The sequence below is a fragment of the Ailuropoda melanoleuca genome, chromosome 6, assembly GCF_002007445.2.
Source record: "Ailuropoda melanoleuca isolate Jingjing chromosome 6, ASM200744v2, whole genome shotgun sequence".
NCBI lineage: Eukaryota > Metazoa > Chordata > Mammalia > Carnivora > Ursidae > Ailuropoda > Ailuropoda melanoleuca.
The window spans coordinates 130,035,760-130,051,435 of record NC_048223.1 but is presented as its reverse complement, the minus strand read 5'-3'; the positions used below and the strand labels follow the sequence as shown (position 1 = coordinate 130,051,435).

Genomic DNA, 15,676 nt, shown 5'->3' with positions numbered 1-15,676 from the left:
AGAAATGGGGAGACCCTGTCTGGTAGTGACAGCTCTCCCAAGGCCAAGTGGGTCGCTGACACACCTCAGGCCATGGAAAGCTGGCAGGGAAAGGCTTGATCTGAGGCCCGGGCAGAAGAGCACAGCCCCATGGCCTCGGGGGGCGAGGCTGACCCTGAGAAAAAGGTTCATGTGCAAACCAAGAGGGATGCTGGTCCAGGACCACACACACCCTGTTAATCACGGTGCGAGGGGCTGCCTTTCCTTCCCAGATGCCCACCAGCCCTGACCCTGTGGAAGGTCACACAGTGTGGTCACAGACGGGTGGCGGGCCTCATGGGGTCCAGGGTGGGAGGCCCCGAAAACCAGCCAAGAGAGAGTGCGAGGAGCAGAGGAGTGAGGACAGGCTGGCTGGAGCGGGGGCAGGAGGGGCACAGGCCACCGGGACCCCCACCCATGGCCCTGGGCTGGGCTGAGGGGAGGCGGAGGGGAACTGAGCCCGTGCGGCCACAGCCGCTCCCAGGTGCCCAGACCCCGAGCCCAGCAGCGCCATGGGAAGGCCCGCCTCTGACCAGCAGAACGCGGTGTCTCCGTATGCTTGCCCAGCTTCCCCACAACACGGAAGGGAGTCAGGCCCCCCACCCTCGGGTTGGCCTGGCAGAGCCTGCTCAAGCCTTGGGACCAGGGCTGGGATTTGGGGCAACATTTGCAAGTTTTGTATTTTGGCAAACAGGAAAATAACGGATGAAGAGAAGCGACTTACAAGAGAAAGAACCGCAATCCTTGGAGGAGGTGGGGCGGGAGGGGCCGCACGCGTAGCACCTACCTGTCAAGCACGTAGCCCAGGGCCTTGTGCCGGATCCCCGAGTACACCGAAGGGCTTGTTTCCCAAGCGACCAGATTGGAAGCGTCATGAAAAAGGTGGATGTTGACCAAGTCGAAGGCACTGTGGGGACAGGACACACGGTGACAGACGGTTGGCGCTATAGGGTACCTGGCGTGGCCCAGCTCCGCGGGGCGACATGGGGCCAGGGCCCGAGGGTAACAGCGGGCAGCACGACCCGCACCCACTCCTGTCCTACTCGGCTGCTCCAGGCCCACCCAGAGCACGTCCCCTGCCTGGACAGAGGGGGACACACACGACCTCAGGGTCAGTCTTTAAATACATCCAGCCAACTGAGAAAGGGCTGTTTCCTGCCAAAGAAAAAGATGCGACGTGATTGCAGAAACTCTCCTCAAGCTAAGAGGAGGAAGAAGGAAGGAGGACGAGAACAGGAGGGAGGAGGAGGAATTGCAGGAAGGAGGGAAGGAGAGAAAGGAGAAGGAAAAAGAGTGAAGGAGGGAGGAGGAGGGAGAGGGAGGAGGGACGGAGGGAAGACAGAGAAGGAGAGAGGAGGGAGGGAAGGAGGGGGGAGGAGAGAGACAGGAAGAGGGAGGAAGAGGCAGCAGACTCTGGGCCCTGGACCCCGATCACAGGTAGCTGGTGGTGTGGCCGATGCCGCCTGGAGCCCATCAGCTGCTTCCCAGGGGGCCGTGACCCGAGGAGGGGCATGAGGCAGTTCGCTCCACTTGTGAGAAGCCCCCAAACTCACAGTCCCCTGGAGGCCCTCAGGGAGACCCTCCTGTGGGAATCTGCTCGGCTGGGACACATGTGGTGAGGCCAGAATTCGGCGGTCAGCCTTCCCATCCCACAGAGAGCCCCTGGGCATCGCTGCAGACGTGTGGCCTCACAAGGGGGTCAGCGTGGCAGTACAAGCATGCCACGGTTGTCACAGTGCCAAGACTGCCGGGCCCAAGACCCCGTGAGATGCGTGTGCCGAGCTCACGACCGTGTCCCGGGGTGGCGGAGGGTAGAGGAGGCAAATCTGCTCATATGCACAGTGACCCGAAGGGCCCCCTCCTGGTGCCCACCCTGCCACGGCCCCTCCCACACTGTGCCGAGGTGGCCGGAGAGGTGTGAGCGACGGCAAAGGGCACTGGCTGGATTCTGTCAGAGTCTGGGGCTCTGCCTGAGGCTCCTTCACACCCCCTGCCCCAGAGAGAGCCGCCCGAGGCCCCGGGGAGGGCACTGTGCCAACAGCGCCGGTGGCTGAGGGCCCGCCGGGGACGGGACGCAGCAGGCACTCACTCAGCGCCCCCACCCCTGTCTGGACGTGCCCTCAGCTGCCAGAAGGCCTTCCCATGGCCACTTACGGGACACACGCGGCTCTAGGACCCTACGACCCGTGGTCCCAGGGGGCTCAGGTGAGGAGAGCAGGTACGGGGTTTCTGAAGATTCTACGGGGGCAGCAAGGGTGGGGCCGCCCCAGACGGAGAGCCAGCCCACAGCCAGGCCAGGCCCTGGAGTCTGACTTGGGGAGGGTCTGCCTGCCCTGTGCCCACTAACAGTGCCTACTGCAGCTGACCGTGGCCGGCGGGGGGCTGCCTGGGCGGCACTCGGACGCTTGTGCCCACGGGAGGGGGCGGTGGGACCTGCGTTGTGCCCGCGCTGGGACCCCGGAGTTGGAGACTGGGCGACAGTACTGTGGCCCACGGGGTCTCTGAGACAAAGTGGGCCGGGGTGCTGGGCAGCTTGCACCGGGACGTGCAGCCACGTCACTGTGCAACACACGAGCTAGGGAAAACGCTCCAAAATTCAGAAGGCGAGCTAACAGTCCCCACGACAAACGTACCAGTCCGCAACACACCATCTTGTCCGAACGAAGCCTTTTCTCGACCATTTGCACTGCAAAACAAACAGGATGCACAAATCAGCCAGCTTCAGAGAGTAAGGGGACGGACACACAACTCACAACCAGTGGGCACCCAAGATGCTTTGCAATCAGGAAAAGCGACGTTCACCCTTCCGCTGAAGGCCTTCTGCTCAGAACCGAAGCGCGCCTCCTGAGGGCAAGCGTCCCACAGGAAGCTCACCAGAGCGCCTCACGCCCGGCGCACGGGAGGGAAAGGAATGGAACCACGTGACCAGGGCTGTCTTCTAGGCTGCCGGGGAGGACGCCCCAGCCGAGCAGAGGATGGCCTGCACACGCCCACCAGCAGTCCGGACCTGGAGGGAAGTGAGCGTGGCCACCCGAAGGCCCTGCGTGGAGCCGCCCGCCAGCAGCTCCGCGGCTAGTGCCACCGAGTGCAGGAGACACGCTGGCCCCTGGCGGATGACAGCCTGTCAGCAGAGGAGGGCGTCGGACCACAGAATCCCCAGATTTACTTCTGCTATGCTTTCCCTAAGAACAGCCGGTGTTCTAGAAGCTGGGAGAAGGGTCCCTGGTTTCCCACGCCCCTCTCTTGCTGGTTCGAGGGGACGTGAGGGGCGGGAAGCCACACCTGCACCTTTTCCAGAGCTGCTTTGCCAGCAGGAGAGACTCGCTGTGCTGACCTCTCCCTCGTCTGGCACAGGTGACCGTCTCATCCACCGTGCTCAGGCCGGCAGGGAAGCTGGTGTTGGACAGTGTCACGCAGCCCCACACAGGAGCCACGGCCAGCTGGGCCATCGAGCTCAGCAGAGGCTTCGTGTTGTCTGGATTCACTCCATTTTAACAGCCACGCTGGACGGGCAGCTTGCAGCTCAGGCACTGGGAGTGGGGTTCCTGCTCGCATGCTCTCCGAGCCCCAGGAGACACCAGGGAGACCTCCCTGAACTCCCGGTTTGCAGACACTCGAAAGCAGGATGGAAATGTGCAGTTTCCCCGAACCCCAGGGGCATGTCCCTCTGTTGTCCCGGCAGGAGCAGCTCAGGGGGCACGGAGGAGGACACCGGAGGAGGAGGATGGGGAGGAGGGGATGGGAGGGGGAAGAGGGGACGGGGGGATGAGGAGCACGGGAAGAGGAGGATGATGGGAGGATGGCCATGGTGACACGCATGTCCTCAGGGGCCTGGGCTCACGGTGCCCGTGGTAACCATGTGGACCCACGGTTGAACGCTGATGGAAAGTGCTCCCTGAGTAAGTCCACACTCATAGGGGCTCTAGACGCTTCAGTGATGATTCTTTATTTAATGCGAATAATTCGGTGGCTAAAACCCCCTGCTTGACCCCACATCCCCCTCAGCCACTGTCCCACCGTTTCCTCCCTCATGACCAGCTTCACAAAGTGTCCAGCGTGGTTCCTATGGTGACGCCCTGCTTGGGGTGGGTGCTGTCTTCAAGGTCACCACGACCTCCAGATGCAAACCCTGCAGCCTGGAGTCTCCCACTGCCACACGTCCACCGTGCACCACCCTCTGTGCCGCCGCTGTCGCCGCCAAGCTCACCAGGCTGAGCCCAGCGCCCACTCCTGGCCCTGACCTGGGCTTTCCCGTGTCTCATGCAGTCGCTCAGGCTCGTTCCTTAGGCTGCGGTCTTTGCTCTCCCAAGGCACCCGCAGGGCCCGGTGCAGGTGTGGGAGGAGAGGACGGGGGCACCCCACCCTGCTTCCAGAAGAGCAGCGTGGCCGGGACAGATGCGTCACGTGAGACCCCATGCCCCAGCCCAGCGCCCAGCCATGCTGCCGAGACCCCAAGCTGAATTTAACCCGACCACCATGGATCTCAGTCCACTAAAATTGGGAGGCATTTGTGAATTTATTAACCAAAAATTAACGATTGTTCTCAATTGTCAATCACGTGTTAAGTGAGGTCTCTCTGTGTGTGCACACTGCACGTGTACCCTCAGTAACCCTGCGTGTGCGTATTTTTTTTTAGACATTTAAATTGTCCACAATAACGGAGCATTGTTTAACATTATTAATACAATATGCACAGAGAACACGAGACAACGTGTTACTTTTTTATATAATATATATTCGTAATAGCCGTAATTTTAGAATTCTAACTATAGTTAAGATTTTTAACTACATTGCAAATAAATCTCTAAAAAGTTTAACAGTGTAACTTATTACACTCAAATATTTTAACTAAATGTTGGTAAAAATAGGTTACCTCTGAAGTAAGTTCATCCTTACAATTACAAATCTGTTTAGGCTGCATTTCCAAGTAATGTCTCAGGATGAAAAGTGGAGCTAACAGCCTGTGGCAGCCTGACATGTGGGAGCCTGGGCTCTGAGGCGATTGCGTGTCCCTGGGCGTCGCTGGGCTGCACTGGGGGTCCTTCTAGAAACTGCCTTCCTCACCGCTGGTGTGCCCCACGCCCTTCCACCTGAGGGCGGCCAGGCAGGTGGTCACAGCAAGCTGCCAGATTCACGGTCCAGAGCCAGGGCTGAGCACGGTCACCTGGCTGAGACCACCAGCTCCTCGCAGAAAGAACCACACTGGAATGTCCCTAAGCCACTTGCCCAGACCATCCATTTCCTACTGTGGCTGAGTCCTGAACAGGGATGCTCACCTGGGCCACGCTGGGCAGGGCGGGGCCAGGAACACAGCCCAATCACCAGAAAGGCAAGCGGCTGCCCGGTGAGGCTTCCCTGCATACATCCTAGCAGAAACGCACATGCACGCACATGACATGCACCCACAGCTGTCCTGCACCCAGGAGGGAAGGAGAGGGGAGCCGATGTCTCCGTCACAGCCTGGGGTTCCCTCAAATGTCGACTGATCTGTTTCATTCCATCCACGTTACATCCATGAAACTTTCTGGTCACCAGGCACCTTCCGAAACTTCCTAGGGGGTGACCGCATACGGGCAGCGGTGGCCGGCTGCCCACCCTGCTTGCAGAGAGGCTGTCACCACAGAATGAAACCACATCACGCCGGGCGGGGGGGGCTGTGCCACATCGCTCACCTTGCAATATTAAGTCCCTGCTCAAACCCCCTGTTAATAGGATTCCTTTAGCCAGCAGATGGATGGTGAATGCAAGACGGTTCATCCACTAAAGGACGGCATAAATCAGCACGGAGAAAAGGGAGGCTGCGGGGAGGTTATCAGCACGCAGCCTTGCCCGTGAAAGGCCCGCTTTGGAGCATTAGTGAAATTAATCCATCTTTCATAAGAGCTTGGAGCAGTCCCTGTGATCTATGGTAACAACCAATTTCTCACTACGGGCAAGAGGAAAAAAATGCCTTGGTCCTGATCGACTACACAAATCTGCTTTTTAAAAATGGTCTCCCATTATCTGGAGTGGTGCTCCCAGAGGCAGCATGTGAAATTCATGCCGAGCCAAAAGCACCCATAAATCAGGAGAGAAAGTTCTGTTAGTTTTCTATGCAGTGGGCTGTAATTATTTGGAATTGCATTATGCCTCATCATGGTAATTACATTTAGATGATCCTTCAGTGACGGTAATAAAAGAAGAGAAATCAGGCTTAGACTAATTCCCTCCCCCAAACTGTGTTCAAATAAAGCTAAAGGACCGGCTCAGAGGCACGAGAGCAGGTCTGGCGCCGGGCGGGCACGTGCCCCATAGCCCTGCCCGCGTGGCATCCCCGGGCCCTGCCTGGCCACGGCTTCAGTGGACAGACCGCTGCACACCTGAAAAACACATTACTGATGGGACACTAGAAGCGTCAGTATTGCTAAGTAAGTTTTCCTTCTGTTCATTAAGCCACACTCGCTTCTGCCACAACCACATGTCAACAGACACGCGGACCAGACACGATTTCTAACGCGGCAATATCACATCAACGTGAGAGAGGACGGCGACCCCAGGAAGGCTGGGGCCGCTGCTCTGGGGGTCACCTGAGTCCCAGCAACACAGTGGTCTCCAGTAGAGAGACTGGGGTTTGCCCAGTGACACCCTACCTTTCCCTGCAGAAACCCTTTCTCTTGCCTGTGGATGGGACTGTGGTCACCCTGGACCCCCCACACTTCTCCCACGGGAGAGAACCGGCCGTTGGCTGTCAGCGCCCCCCACGGAGCCACCAGCACCTCACGGGACAGCGCACCGGCCACAGACACTGAGGCCCCGGGAGCATCTGCCCTCTGGGGGTGTGCAGGACGTGGGACACCATAGCTAAAGGCCCAGACTTTATCTGACCCACCCCCGCGCCAACCCCAAGTCTCCTCACCCACATGGCCTGGGCCAGCGGAGGGAAGAGTCGGGATCCGGGGCCAGGCCACAGGGCCGCACGTGTGCTGTGGTCTAGGGGAGCCAGTCTTTGCAGACGCCGGGCCCAGAAGACAGCCTGAGGGCTGGGGAACAAGGAGCCCCTCAGAAGGAGGCCTGCCATCCTGCTGGGACAGACAGAGCTTTGGGGGCGGGGGGCTCAGCAGGCGTCTGACTCCTCCGTGGGGCATCCTCTGTGGGGCACTGCCTTGCTCTCTCCTTCTTCTGGCGCCTGGAGGGACGTGGCACCTGCCACGGAGGCCCCTTCTCTGGGAGCATCACAGATTACGGCTGACTGACTCCGGGGGCCTCCAGGGACCTGGGCTCCGAGGGTGAGGATGAGCGGGCCCACTGATGGCAGGAAGAGGGACCCGGGGGGTGAGCACCGCACACAAGGTGTCCATCACACAGGGAGCGATCGGTGCATGTCCGGCCCTCGGGATGAGGGTCACCCGTGCAGCAGACAGCAAGCCCCCGCTGCATGGAGCGCGGCCTGGAGAAGCCGCGCCCAGGCGCCTGCGGGCTCCCCCTGCACACACAGAGGCTCTGCTCGACTCTTCCGCGTGGGTGGTCATTCAGTCCTCAGCAAGTGCCGGTTCACAGCCTTCGGGCGGCCGGATGCAGCCAACAGACGGCACTGCTGGAGGTGGCCTCGGACATGCCCCCAGCCTGTCCTCATGTCACCACCCCTGCTGGCCCCCCACAGTCCTGCCTCTCCCAGGTGCACGGCCCCTTGTGTCCACCCCTCCGGGGCACACCCCAGCCGGCCGCCAGACGCAGGTGAGTGCCCTCCTGGGCTGGGATGTGCTCTGGGCTGAGAACGGAGGAGCCAGGTGACCCCGGGTCTCTGGCACAATCACTCAGGCTGACAAAACAGAGCAGGAGAGGCAGCTAAGAGCAGCCCGGGGGCTTCCCAGCCACTGGGTGCCTTGGGACGCCCCTGTGGAGAAGACGCTGGGATCCCTGCCCCCAAACCTGTCCGAACACCTGTTAGAGCCTGCTCTCTCCCTGCTGTGGATGGCCTCCCGCTCTCTTCAGCCCACCGTCTCCACTAGGGCCCATGGTCACTTTCAGTGGCCTCGCTCGGCTCTGAAGCCGACTCTGTGGCCCTCGGCATCTCCAAGGAACAGCAGCCCTGGATGGATGTTCAGGGAAGCTTGCCAGGGTTCACCCAGCTGCTTCCAGAGCCTTCTGGCCACACTGCAACATCAAGGGGAGCGGGGGACAGTGGGGGCTGGGCAGCCAGGGCAGAGGCCGGCCACCTGACACTGCGTCCTTGGCTCAGGGACAAGGGATGAGAAAGCTGTGCCCATCCTTCATGGTGGCGGCCACAATTCCCTCCCTCTGGGCCTGGGTCATAAACAAGTTAATGCAGTGTGGCCTTGCTGAAATCAGATCCAAGTGCAGGTGGGCGTCTCCGCGGACGGTGGGCAGTCCTCGCGCAGGAGGGACCCGGTAGGGCCATCCTTCCTGTGCTGCGCCGACCTCCACTGTGGCGGGGAGGTGGACCACGCGGGCCTGTGCGCACCCCATCCTGACGCTTCACTCACAGACACACACTCCACCGTGACTTCACAGATGACGGAAGGGCACGGCGAGCAGCTCTGGGTCAACGCGTGAATCATACAGGGTTAGCAGACCCCATGTGCTGGCGGTCGGTTTACTGAGAACACCTGAATCTAAGACTATCTGCGCAGCGTGATGACTGCATGCAAATAATCAAACCACACAAAAAGGCACCAAAACCGGTGGAAATCCCTCAGCATGTCCTGGTGAACTACGTCTGAGCAACAGGTTGTGCTGTCCACGAGCTCTGAGCTCTGCGGTACAGGCACCCCCAGGACACGGGGAGGGGCGCCCTCGGCTCCGGTTCCCGGCCGTGCCTCCGGCTGGCTGCACCCTCAAGGCTCTACCTGGGAGACAGGCAGAGGGCCCACCCAGCCTTCCCAGGGAAGACACCCCCGCGTGCCCCAGTGGCCTGCGCATGGCAGCATCACTGGCCAGATCGATCTGCTCCCGTCTGGCATTTGCTGGGAGGCCCCTGGCCTCTCCAGGCCCCACGATGAACTGATGATTATTTTCCTACCTCTTGTGGGGAAGGTTCCTTTGCCTGGAAATGATGGTTAGAAAATGTGGTGATTCGTGTAATGACAGACACCGCAGGTTCTCAGCCCCTATCGAAGAGCACCCAGATGGACCCCCGTGGGCCTGAGAACGCCCCAGAAAGACTGCTACCGGTGCACGTTGGCAGCCAGGACAGGACCCCCTCCCCTGAAACACGAGGCCTTCAGCTCCTACGTGTCCTCACTCCTGAGGCGTGCACTCGGTCGGTGTGCCAGGGTGGCCGGCGGCCGGGACGCACCTCGGGAAAGTAGTCCTGTGGAAACTTCTCCTTTTCCAGCATGGGCGTGCTCTCCAGTGTGTCCGAGTAGATCTCTTTGCCGGTGACTTTTTTATACTTCTTGGCTGGAAAAGCAGAAGGGTGACGTGAATGACCTCACGGCTGCGTCCCCCAAACCAGTGCAGCCCGCGGGGAGCGTGGGGGCCCCGGGTGGAAGCGTGGCAGTCCCCCGGCACGGGGAGGACCCGCTGCTCCGGGGGACAACGGTGGCTCATAAATTCCCACTCCACAACCTGGAGCCTGACGCTCCACTTCATTATCCCCTAAGAGCTTCCAGCCTGCAGACTTACAAGGGCTAATTGGCACCCTCTGTTAAAACTGTGAATATATTTAGGACGGCTGCAGAATATTCACTCATACCTTAATACGAATTTACTTAATAACATCGATTTCCTCCTTACATGCAGCCGACATCACTCATGTCCAGGAAAAGCAGTTTTTCTGGGAGGCTGAGACGCAGCGAATACGGGTGGGCTGCTCCCCGGACCCCGCGCCTGGGCTGACGCCCCCACAGACAGGGCTTGGTCTAGTCCTTTCACACCCAGGCCCAGGCCCTTCTTTCCACCAACGGGTCACCCCACACCCATGGTGGGGTCTCACGAGAAGCCCCCACAAGATGCCACGCAGGAAGCTCGGGCAGCATCAGGCCCAGATGGCTGGGGGCCTGCTCCTGGGCCGGGAACACCTGGCACCAGGTGAAGCTCCTGGCAGTTAAGGGACCGCCAGGGCACAAGGGATGAAATCTGCTATCTGTTTCTGTGGGGGGGGGGGTCATGCTCCCTGTCCCACAGCAGCTCACACCTGCAGCTCCTGGAGTGCCACGGGCCCCACAGACCCACTGATGGGGGCAGACAGCAGGAATGAGATATGTGTGCAGTGTCTTGGGACAAAGCTCTGGCCACTGCGGGTTTGGGGGGAGAGTGAACCCCAGGTCAAAGCAAAACACTGGCAGGTAAGGACTCTGATAACCCACCCCACCAGCAGGAGACGGGAGGAGACGCTTGGGGACTGAGGGACTCAGGACAGACACTGACATGGAGCCATCCCCCAAATGCAGAGCTGCACGCTCCCTGTGCCCACTGTCCCTCTGGTCTTGTTCCCAAACACAGGGGCGATCACTGAGCTGACTGGTGCATGTGGTTCTGAAGCTGGTCCCCTGGTGTCCCCTCACCAACCACCATGGCCTCCAGAGGCCCGTGGGGGGACGGAGAACAAACCCCATTAGCCAGGAGGCTGGTGGCAGGAGGCAGGTGGGCACAGCGTGTGTCAATGAACAAGTGACCACCACCTGGCCGTGATCCCATTCCCGACACCCACTGCCACTGGGAACGGTGCAGAAGTGTGTCCATCACGGGAGCCACTTCCTGGAGCCGCCCATCCATGTCCGTGGACGGACAACATTTATCAAACGCCAGCCCGTGCACCGCCACCACACCGGGGAGGGGGCAGCGCGAACGGCCGTGTGAGAAGGCTGCGGGCCACCTGCCCCAACACAGGAGGGCTCCGCGGAGGAGCTAACCACTCCTGGGGGAGGGTGGCCTGTGCATCCCACCTGCAAGGTGACGGGTCTCTCTCCGCGGTCCCAGCCTGCAGTGCGGGCTCCCTGATCTGCCTCACCTCCTCCCTTCCCACCCTGGGCCTTCTCTAGCCCCCTCCTCGCCACCGGGTCCCCAGCACAGGCCCAGCTCAGCCTGGGCTCTCCTGGGCTCTCCTCCAGCGGTCAGCACCCGTAGCCAAGCCTGAGTCATGCACCAGGCTGCCGGGGGCACCCGTCCAGGAATGCAGGGGGTGGACGCCCCCAGGACGGACACTCACGGTCCTCAAGGAGCCACGCGGTCTGCGGTCTGTGCATCAGCGGAGAAGGGGGGAAGAGACCTTCGCGCGGGGGGGGCACTTCCGCTTCAGATGAAAACCCTCATCACCTCAAGAAGAGGAGACTGGGGAGCGAGAGCGAAAGGAGGCCTTCGCGCTTTGTTAAAGAATAGACTTTATTTTTAGAGCAATTTCAGGAAGAAGAACACTTGAATGGAAAGTACCCCGCCCTCCCCCAGTCTGTCCTGCCGCTGACACGTCGCATTAGCGCCTACGGCACACTGTCAGTCACTGAAGTCCGTACCGGAGCTCAGGGCTCCCTGTGTGTGCTGTGCGTTCCCGGGGCTCGGACAACTGCGCCATGTCCACGAGGCTTCACCCACTCACCCCGCCCTCCCCAGCCTCTGCAACACGGACCATTTATACCCTCTGTCTCCCACCTTCCCGTAAATGTCCTCTTGTCACCAACACGCTGCAGGGAGCCTTTTCCACTAGCTTCCTCCACGCAGAAGTACGGGTCTGATAAGGTTCTTCCGCGCCTTTCTGTGGCTTGACGGCTCCTGTCACTTTACTGCTCTGTAGTATCCACTGTGTGGATGGACCACAGTTTGCTTATCCATTCACCTAGAAAGGACACATTCTGGTCCCTTCCAGTTTTTGGTAATTACAGATAAAGATATTATAAATATTTCTGTAGGTTTTTGCAAGGACCTAAGTTTTCAAGTCCTGCAGGTAACACGCCAAGCAGCATCATTGCTGGACTGTGCAGTAAGCCTATGTTTAGTCTGTAAGAAACTGCCACGCCCTCCACAGTGGCCGCACCACGTTGCACCCCCAGCAGCCGTGGGTGGGAGCTCCTGCAGCTCCACGCCCTCCTGGCCTCTGGTACCGTCTGCGCTCCGGATGGCGGCCGTTCCAGCAGGTGCGTAGTGGTGTCTCCTTACACATGATATGGAGCCTTTTTTCACGGTTTTGCCATCTGTACATTTTCTTGAGTGAGATGTCTGCTGAAATTTTTGGCTCATTTGTTAATTGGATTGCTTTCTTATTATTGAGTTTTAAGAGTTCTTTGCATATTTTGGATAATCAGATGTGTCTCTTGCCAATGTTTTCCCCCAGTCCGTGGCTTGTCTTTTCATTCCCTTAATAGTGTCTTGTGCAGAGACTTTTAACTTTAATGAAGTCCAGCACATCAATCTTCCTCATGGACAGCCATGTTGTATTTAAAAAGTCATCACCAAACCCAAAGTCACCTACAGTTTCTGTGTTACCTTCCAGGCATTTTACTTTCATATTTTATACTGAGGTCTATGATTCGCTTTTAAATTAACTTTTGTGAAGGTGTGAGGTCTGGCTCCAGATTATTTTGCGATGGACATCCAGTTGTTCCAGCATCATCTCTAAAAGAGACCATTTTTGCTCCATTGTGTTGCCTTTGCTCCTTTGTCAAACATCAGTCGACTGTATTTATGGGGGTCTATTTCTGGGCTCTACTCTGTTCCGTTGATCTTTTTGTCTATTTTTCTCACCAACACAACAATATTGTCTTAATTACTGTAGCTTTTACAGTGAATCTTGAAGTCGGGTAGTGTCAGTCCTACAACATTGTTCTTCTCTTCCGATATCAGGTTGACTATTCTGGGTGTTTTGTCTCTCCATGTAAACTTCGGAATCAATTTGTTGATGTCTACAAAGTAACTTGCCAGAATTTCGATTAAGATTGCACTGAATTAATGGATCAAGCTGGGAAGAACCAGTATGTTGACAATACTGAGTTTTCCTGTCCATGAACATGGGATACTGCTCTACTTACTTCGATCGTCTTTTATTTCTTTTCAGCAGAGTTTTATAGTTCTCCTCATATTCATCTTGTACATATTTTGTTAGATTTATTTCTAAGTATTTCTTTTGTGTGTGTGCTAACATAAATGGTATTTTGTTTTTAATTTCAAATTCTACCTATTTGTTGTTGGTATAGAAAAGCCACTGACTTTTGTATATTAACCTTGTATCCTGCAACCTGGCATATTTGTACCAGTTTTTGTTGTTGAGGATTCTTTCAGATGTTCTACAAAATCATGTCATCTGAGAACTAAGACAGTTTTATTCCTTGCCACCACCCCCCCATCAATAAGCCCTTGATTTCCTCTTCTTGTCTTAGTGCACAGCCAAGATTTCTGATGCAATGTTGAAGGGAAATGGTGAGAGCAAAAGCGTCTAGTCTCTCGCTGTGACGTGTGACGTGAGATGCAGGGTTCTCCGGCTGTTCTTTACTAAGCTGAAGCAGTTCTCTAGTCCTAGCTTGCTGAGACTTACTATGAACAGGTGTCAGGCTTAGCCAAATACCTGTTGTGCATCCGTTGACATGATCATGCGGTTTTCTTCTTTAGCTTGTTGATACGATGTATTACGTTAATCGATTTTCAAATGTAGAACCAGTCTTGCATACCTGGAATAAATCTCAGTTTGTCATGGTGTGTAATTCTTCTCACACACGGCTGAATTCAAGTTGCTGATGTTATGTTGAAGATTTTTGTATTTTATGTTCATGAGAGATACTGGCCTATAGTTTTCTTTTTCTGTAATGTCTTTATTTGGTTTTGGTATTAGGTAATGATGGTCTCACAGAACGAGCCAGAATGTTTTCTTTCTGCTTCTATTTTCTGGAAGAGATTATAGAGAACTGGTATAATTTCTTCCTTTAAAGTTTGGTAGAATTCACAGTGAAACCATCAGGCCTGGTGCTTTCTTTTAAGAAGTTTATTAATTATTGATTCAATATCCTTAATAGATAAAGGCCTATTCAGATTATCTAGTCCTCCACATATGAGTTTTGGTCAATTGTATTTTTCAAGGAATTCGCTCATCTAAATCATTAAATTTATGGCACAGACCTGTTCACAATATACCTTTATTATCCCTTTAATGTCCATAGCGTCAGTAGTGATGACCCCTCTCTCATCTCTATTAGTAATTTGTGTTTTCTTTTTTTCTTGGTTAGCCTGACTAGAGGTATATCAATTTTATTGATCTTTTCAAAGAATCAGCTTTGGGTTTTGTTAATTTTCTCTATTGAGTTCCTGTTTTCAATTTCATTGATTTATGCTCTAATTTTTATCATTTCTTTTCTTATGATTTGGATTTTTTTGCTCTTCCTCTAGCTTCCTAAGGCAGAAGCTTAGATTGTGGATTTTAAATCTTACCTCTTTTCTAATACATACATTTGATGCTACAAATGCCCTGCTTTCACTATATGCCACAAATTTTGATAAGCTGCATTTCATTTTCATTTAGTTCAAAATATTTTTAAAATTTCTCGAGACTTATTCTTTGACTCATGTGTTGCTTAGAAGTGTGTTGTTTCACACCCGTGTTAAAGTAAAAAACAAACAGAGATCAGCCTTTAAAGTTCCCAGAGCAGACAAAGCCAGTTTAGTCATACAAACAAAGCTGAAATTAGCTTATTTTGCAAGACTAACTTAAACTGGGTCATTCCTTGCTTATGCCTCTAAAAATCATGAGGAACACTTAAACTGTTTCCCAAGGTTGATATGAGGTAACCACTAACCAATTCCCAACATTTAAGAGAATTCTAATATCATAACCAATCACAACGAAGAATGAAGTCACTGCCTCCACACCCCATGAGTTGTTTTAAAACAACGTACCCCAGAGCCTCATTGCATGTTTTGGTTTGAATGCCTGGGTTTGCAAACGGCCTTGTTGGTGTGTACACAAGCTTTTACTAATTCTTACTTCAGCGACTCACTGGTTTTACTTCTGTTATTTCTGAACTTCTGACACAAGTATTTTGGGATTTTCTAGCTATCTTTCTGTTACTGATTTCTAGTTAAATTCCACTGTGGTCCAGGAGTATACTTTCTGTGATGTCTGTTCTTTTAAATTTGTTGAGGAGTATTTTTCGGCCCAGAATGGGGTCAACCATGGTAAAAGTTCCATGGGAACTTGAGAAGAATGGGTGTTCTGCTCTTGGTGGAGAGAATGTTCTATAAATGTCAATTAGAGCCCGATGATTGATGGTGCTGTTGAGTTGAACTATGTCCTGACCAGTTCTCTGCCTACTGGATCTGTCCATCTCTGATAGAGGGCACTGAAGTCTCCACCTGTGACAAGTGGATTGATCCATTTCACCTGGAAGTTCTATCAGTGTTTCCCTTGTGTGTTGTGGTGCTCTGTTGTTTGGTGCATACACGTTAAGCCCTGTTAATGTCTTCTTAGAGAACTGACCCCTTTATCGTTATGTAATAAATAGCCTTCTTTATGACCGGTAACTCTCCTTGCTCTCAAGTCTGCTGTGTCTGAAATTATCGTTGCTACTCTGGTGTTCTTTTGACTCGTGTCAGCATGGTCTCTCTCTCTCCCTCCCTGTACCTTTAGTCTTGATGTGCCTGTGTATTTTAGGTGGGTTTCTAGCAGACAACACAGAGTTGGGTCTTGTTTTTGAAGCGCTCCGACAGCTTCCGTCTTGTAACTGCTGTATTTGTTCCACCG

The 15,676-nt window shown here is 55.0% G+C and overlaps 1 protein-coding gene across 12 annotated transcripts in view; it reads right to left on the bottom strand.

Moving 5' to 3' along the window:
* INPP5A (inositol polyphosphate-5-phosphatase A) overlaps positions 1-15,676 on the bottom strand; it is a 185,927-nt gene that overhangs the window by 50,787 nt on the left and 119,464 nt on the right. For all 12 annotated transcript variants that reach the window (XR_004626325.1, XM_034663480.1, XM_034663474.1 and 9 more), the window contains 3 exons: positions 9,314-9,417; positions 2,652-2,704; positions 806-925 (listed from right to left, as the gene is read on the bottom strand). Coding sequence is in view for 11 of the 12 variants with exons in the window: in XM_034663480.1 (XP_034519371.1) it covers positions 806-925; positions 2,652-2,704; positions 9,314-9,417 (277 nt within the window). In the remaining variant the exon portion in view is untranslated. The remainder of the gene's footprint in view (positions 1-805; positions 926-2,651; positions 2,705-9,313; positions 9,418-15,676) is intronic.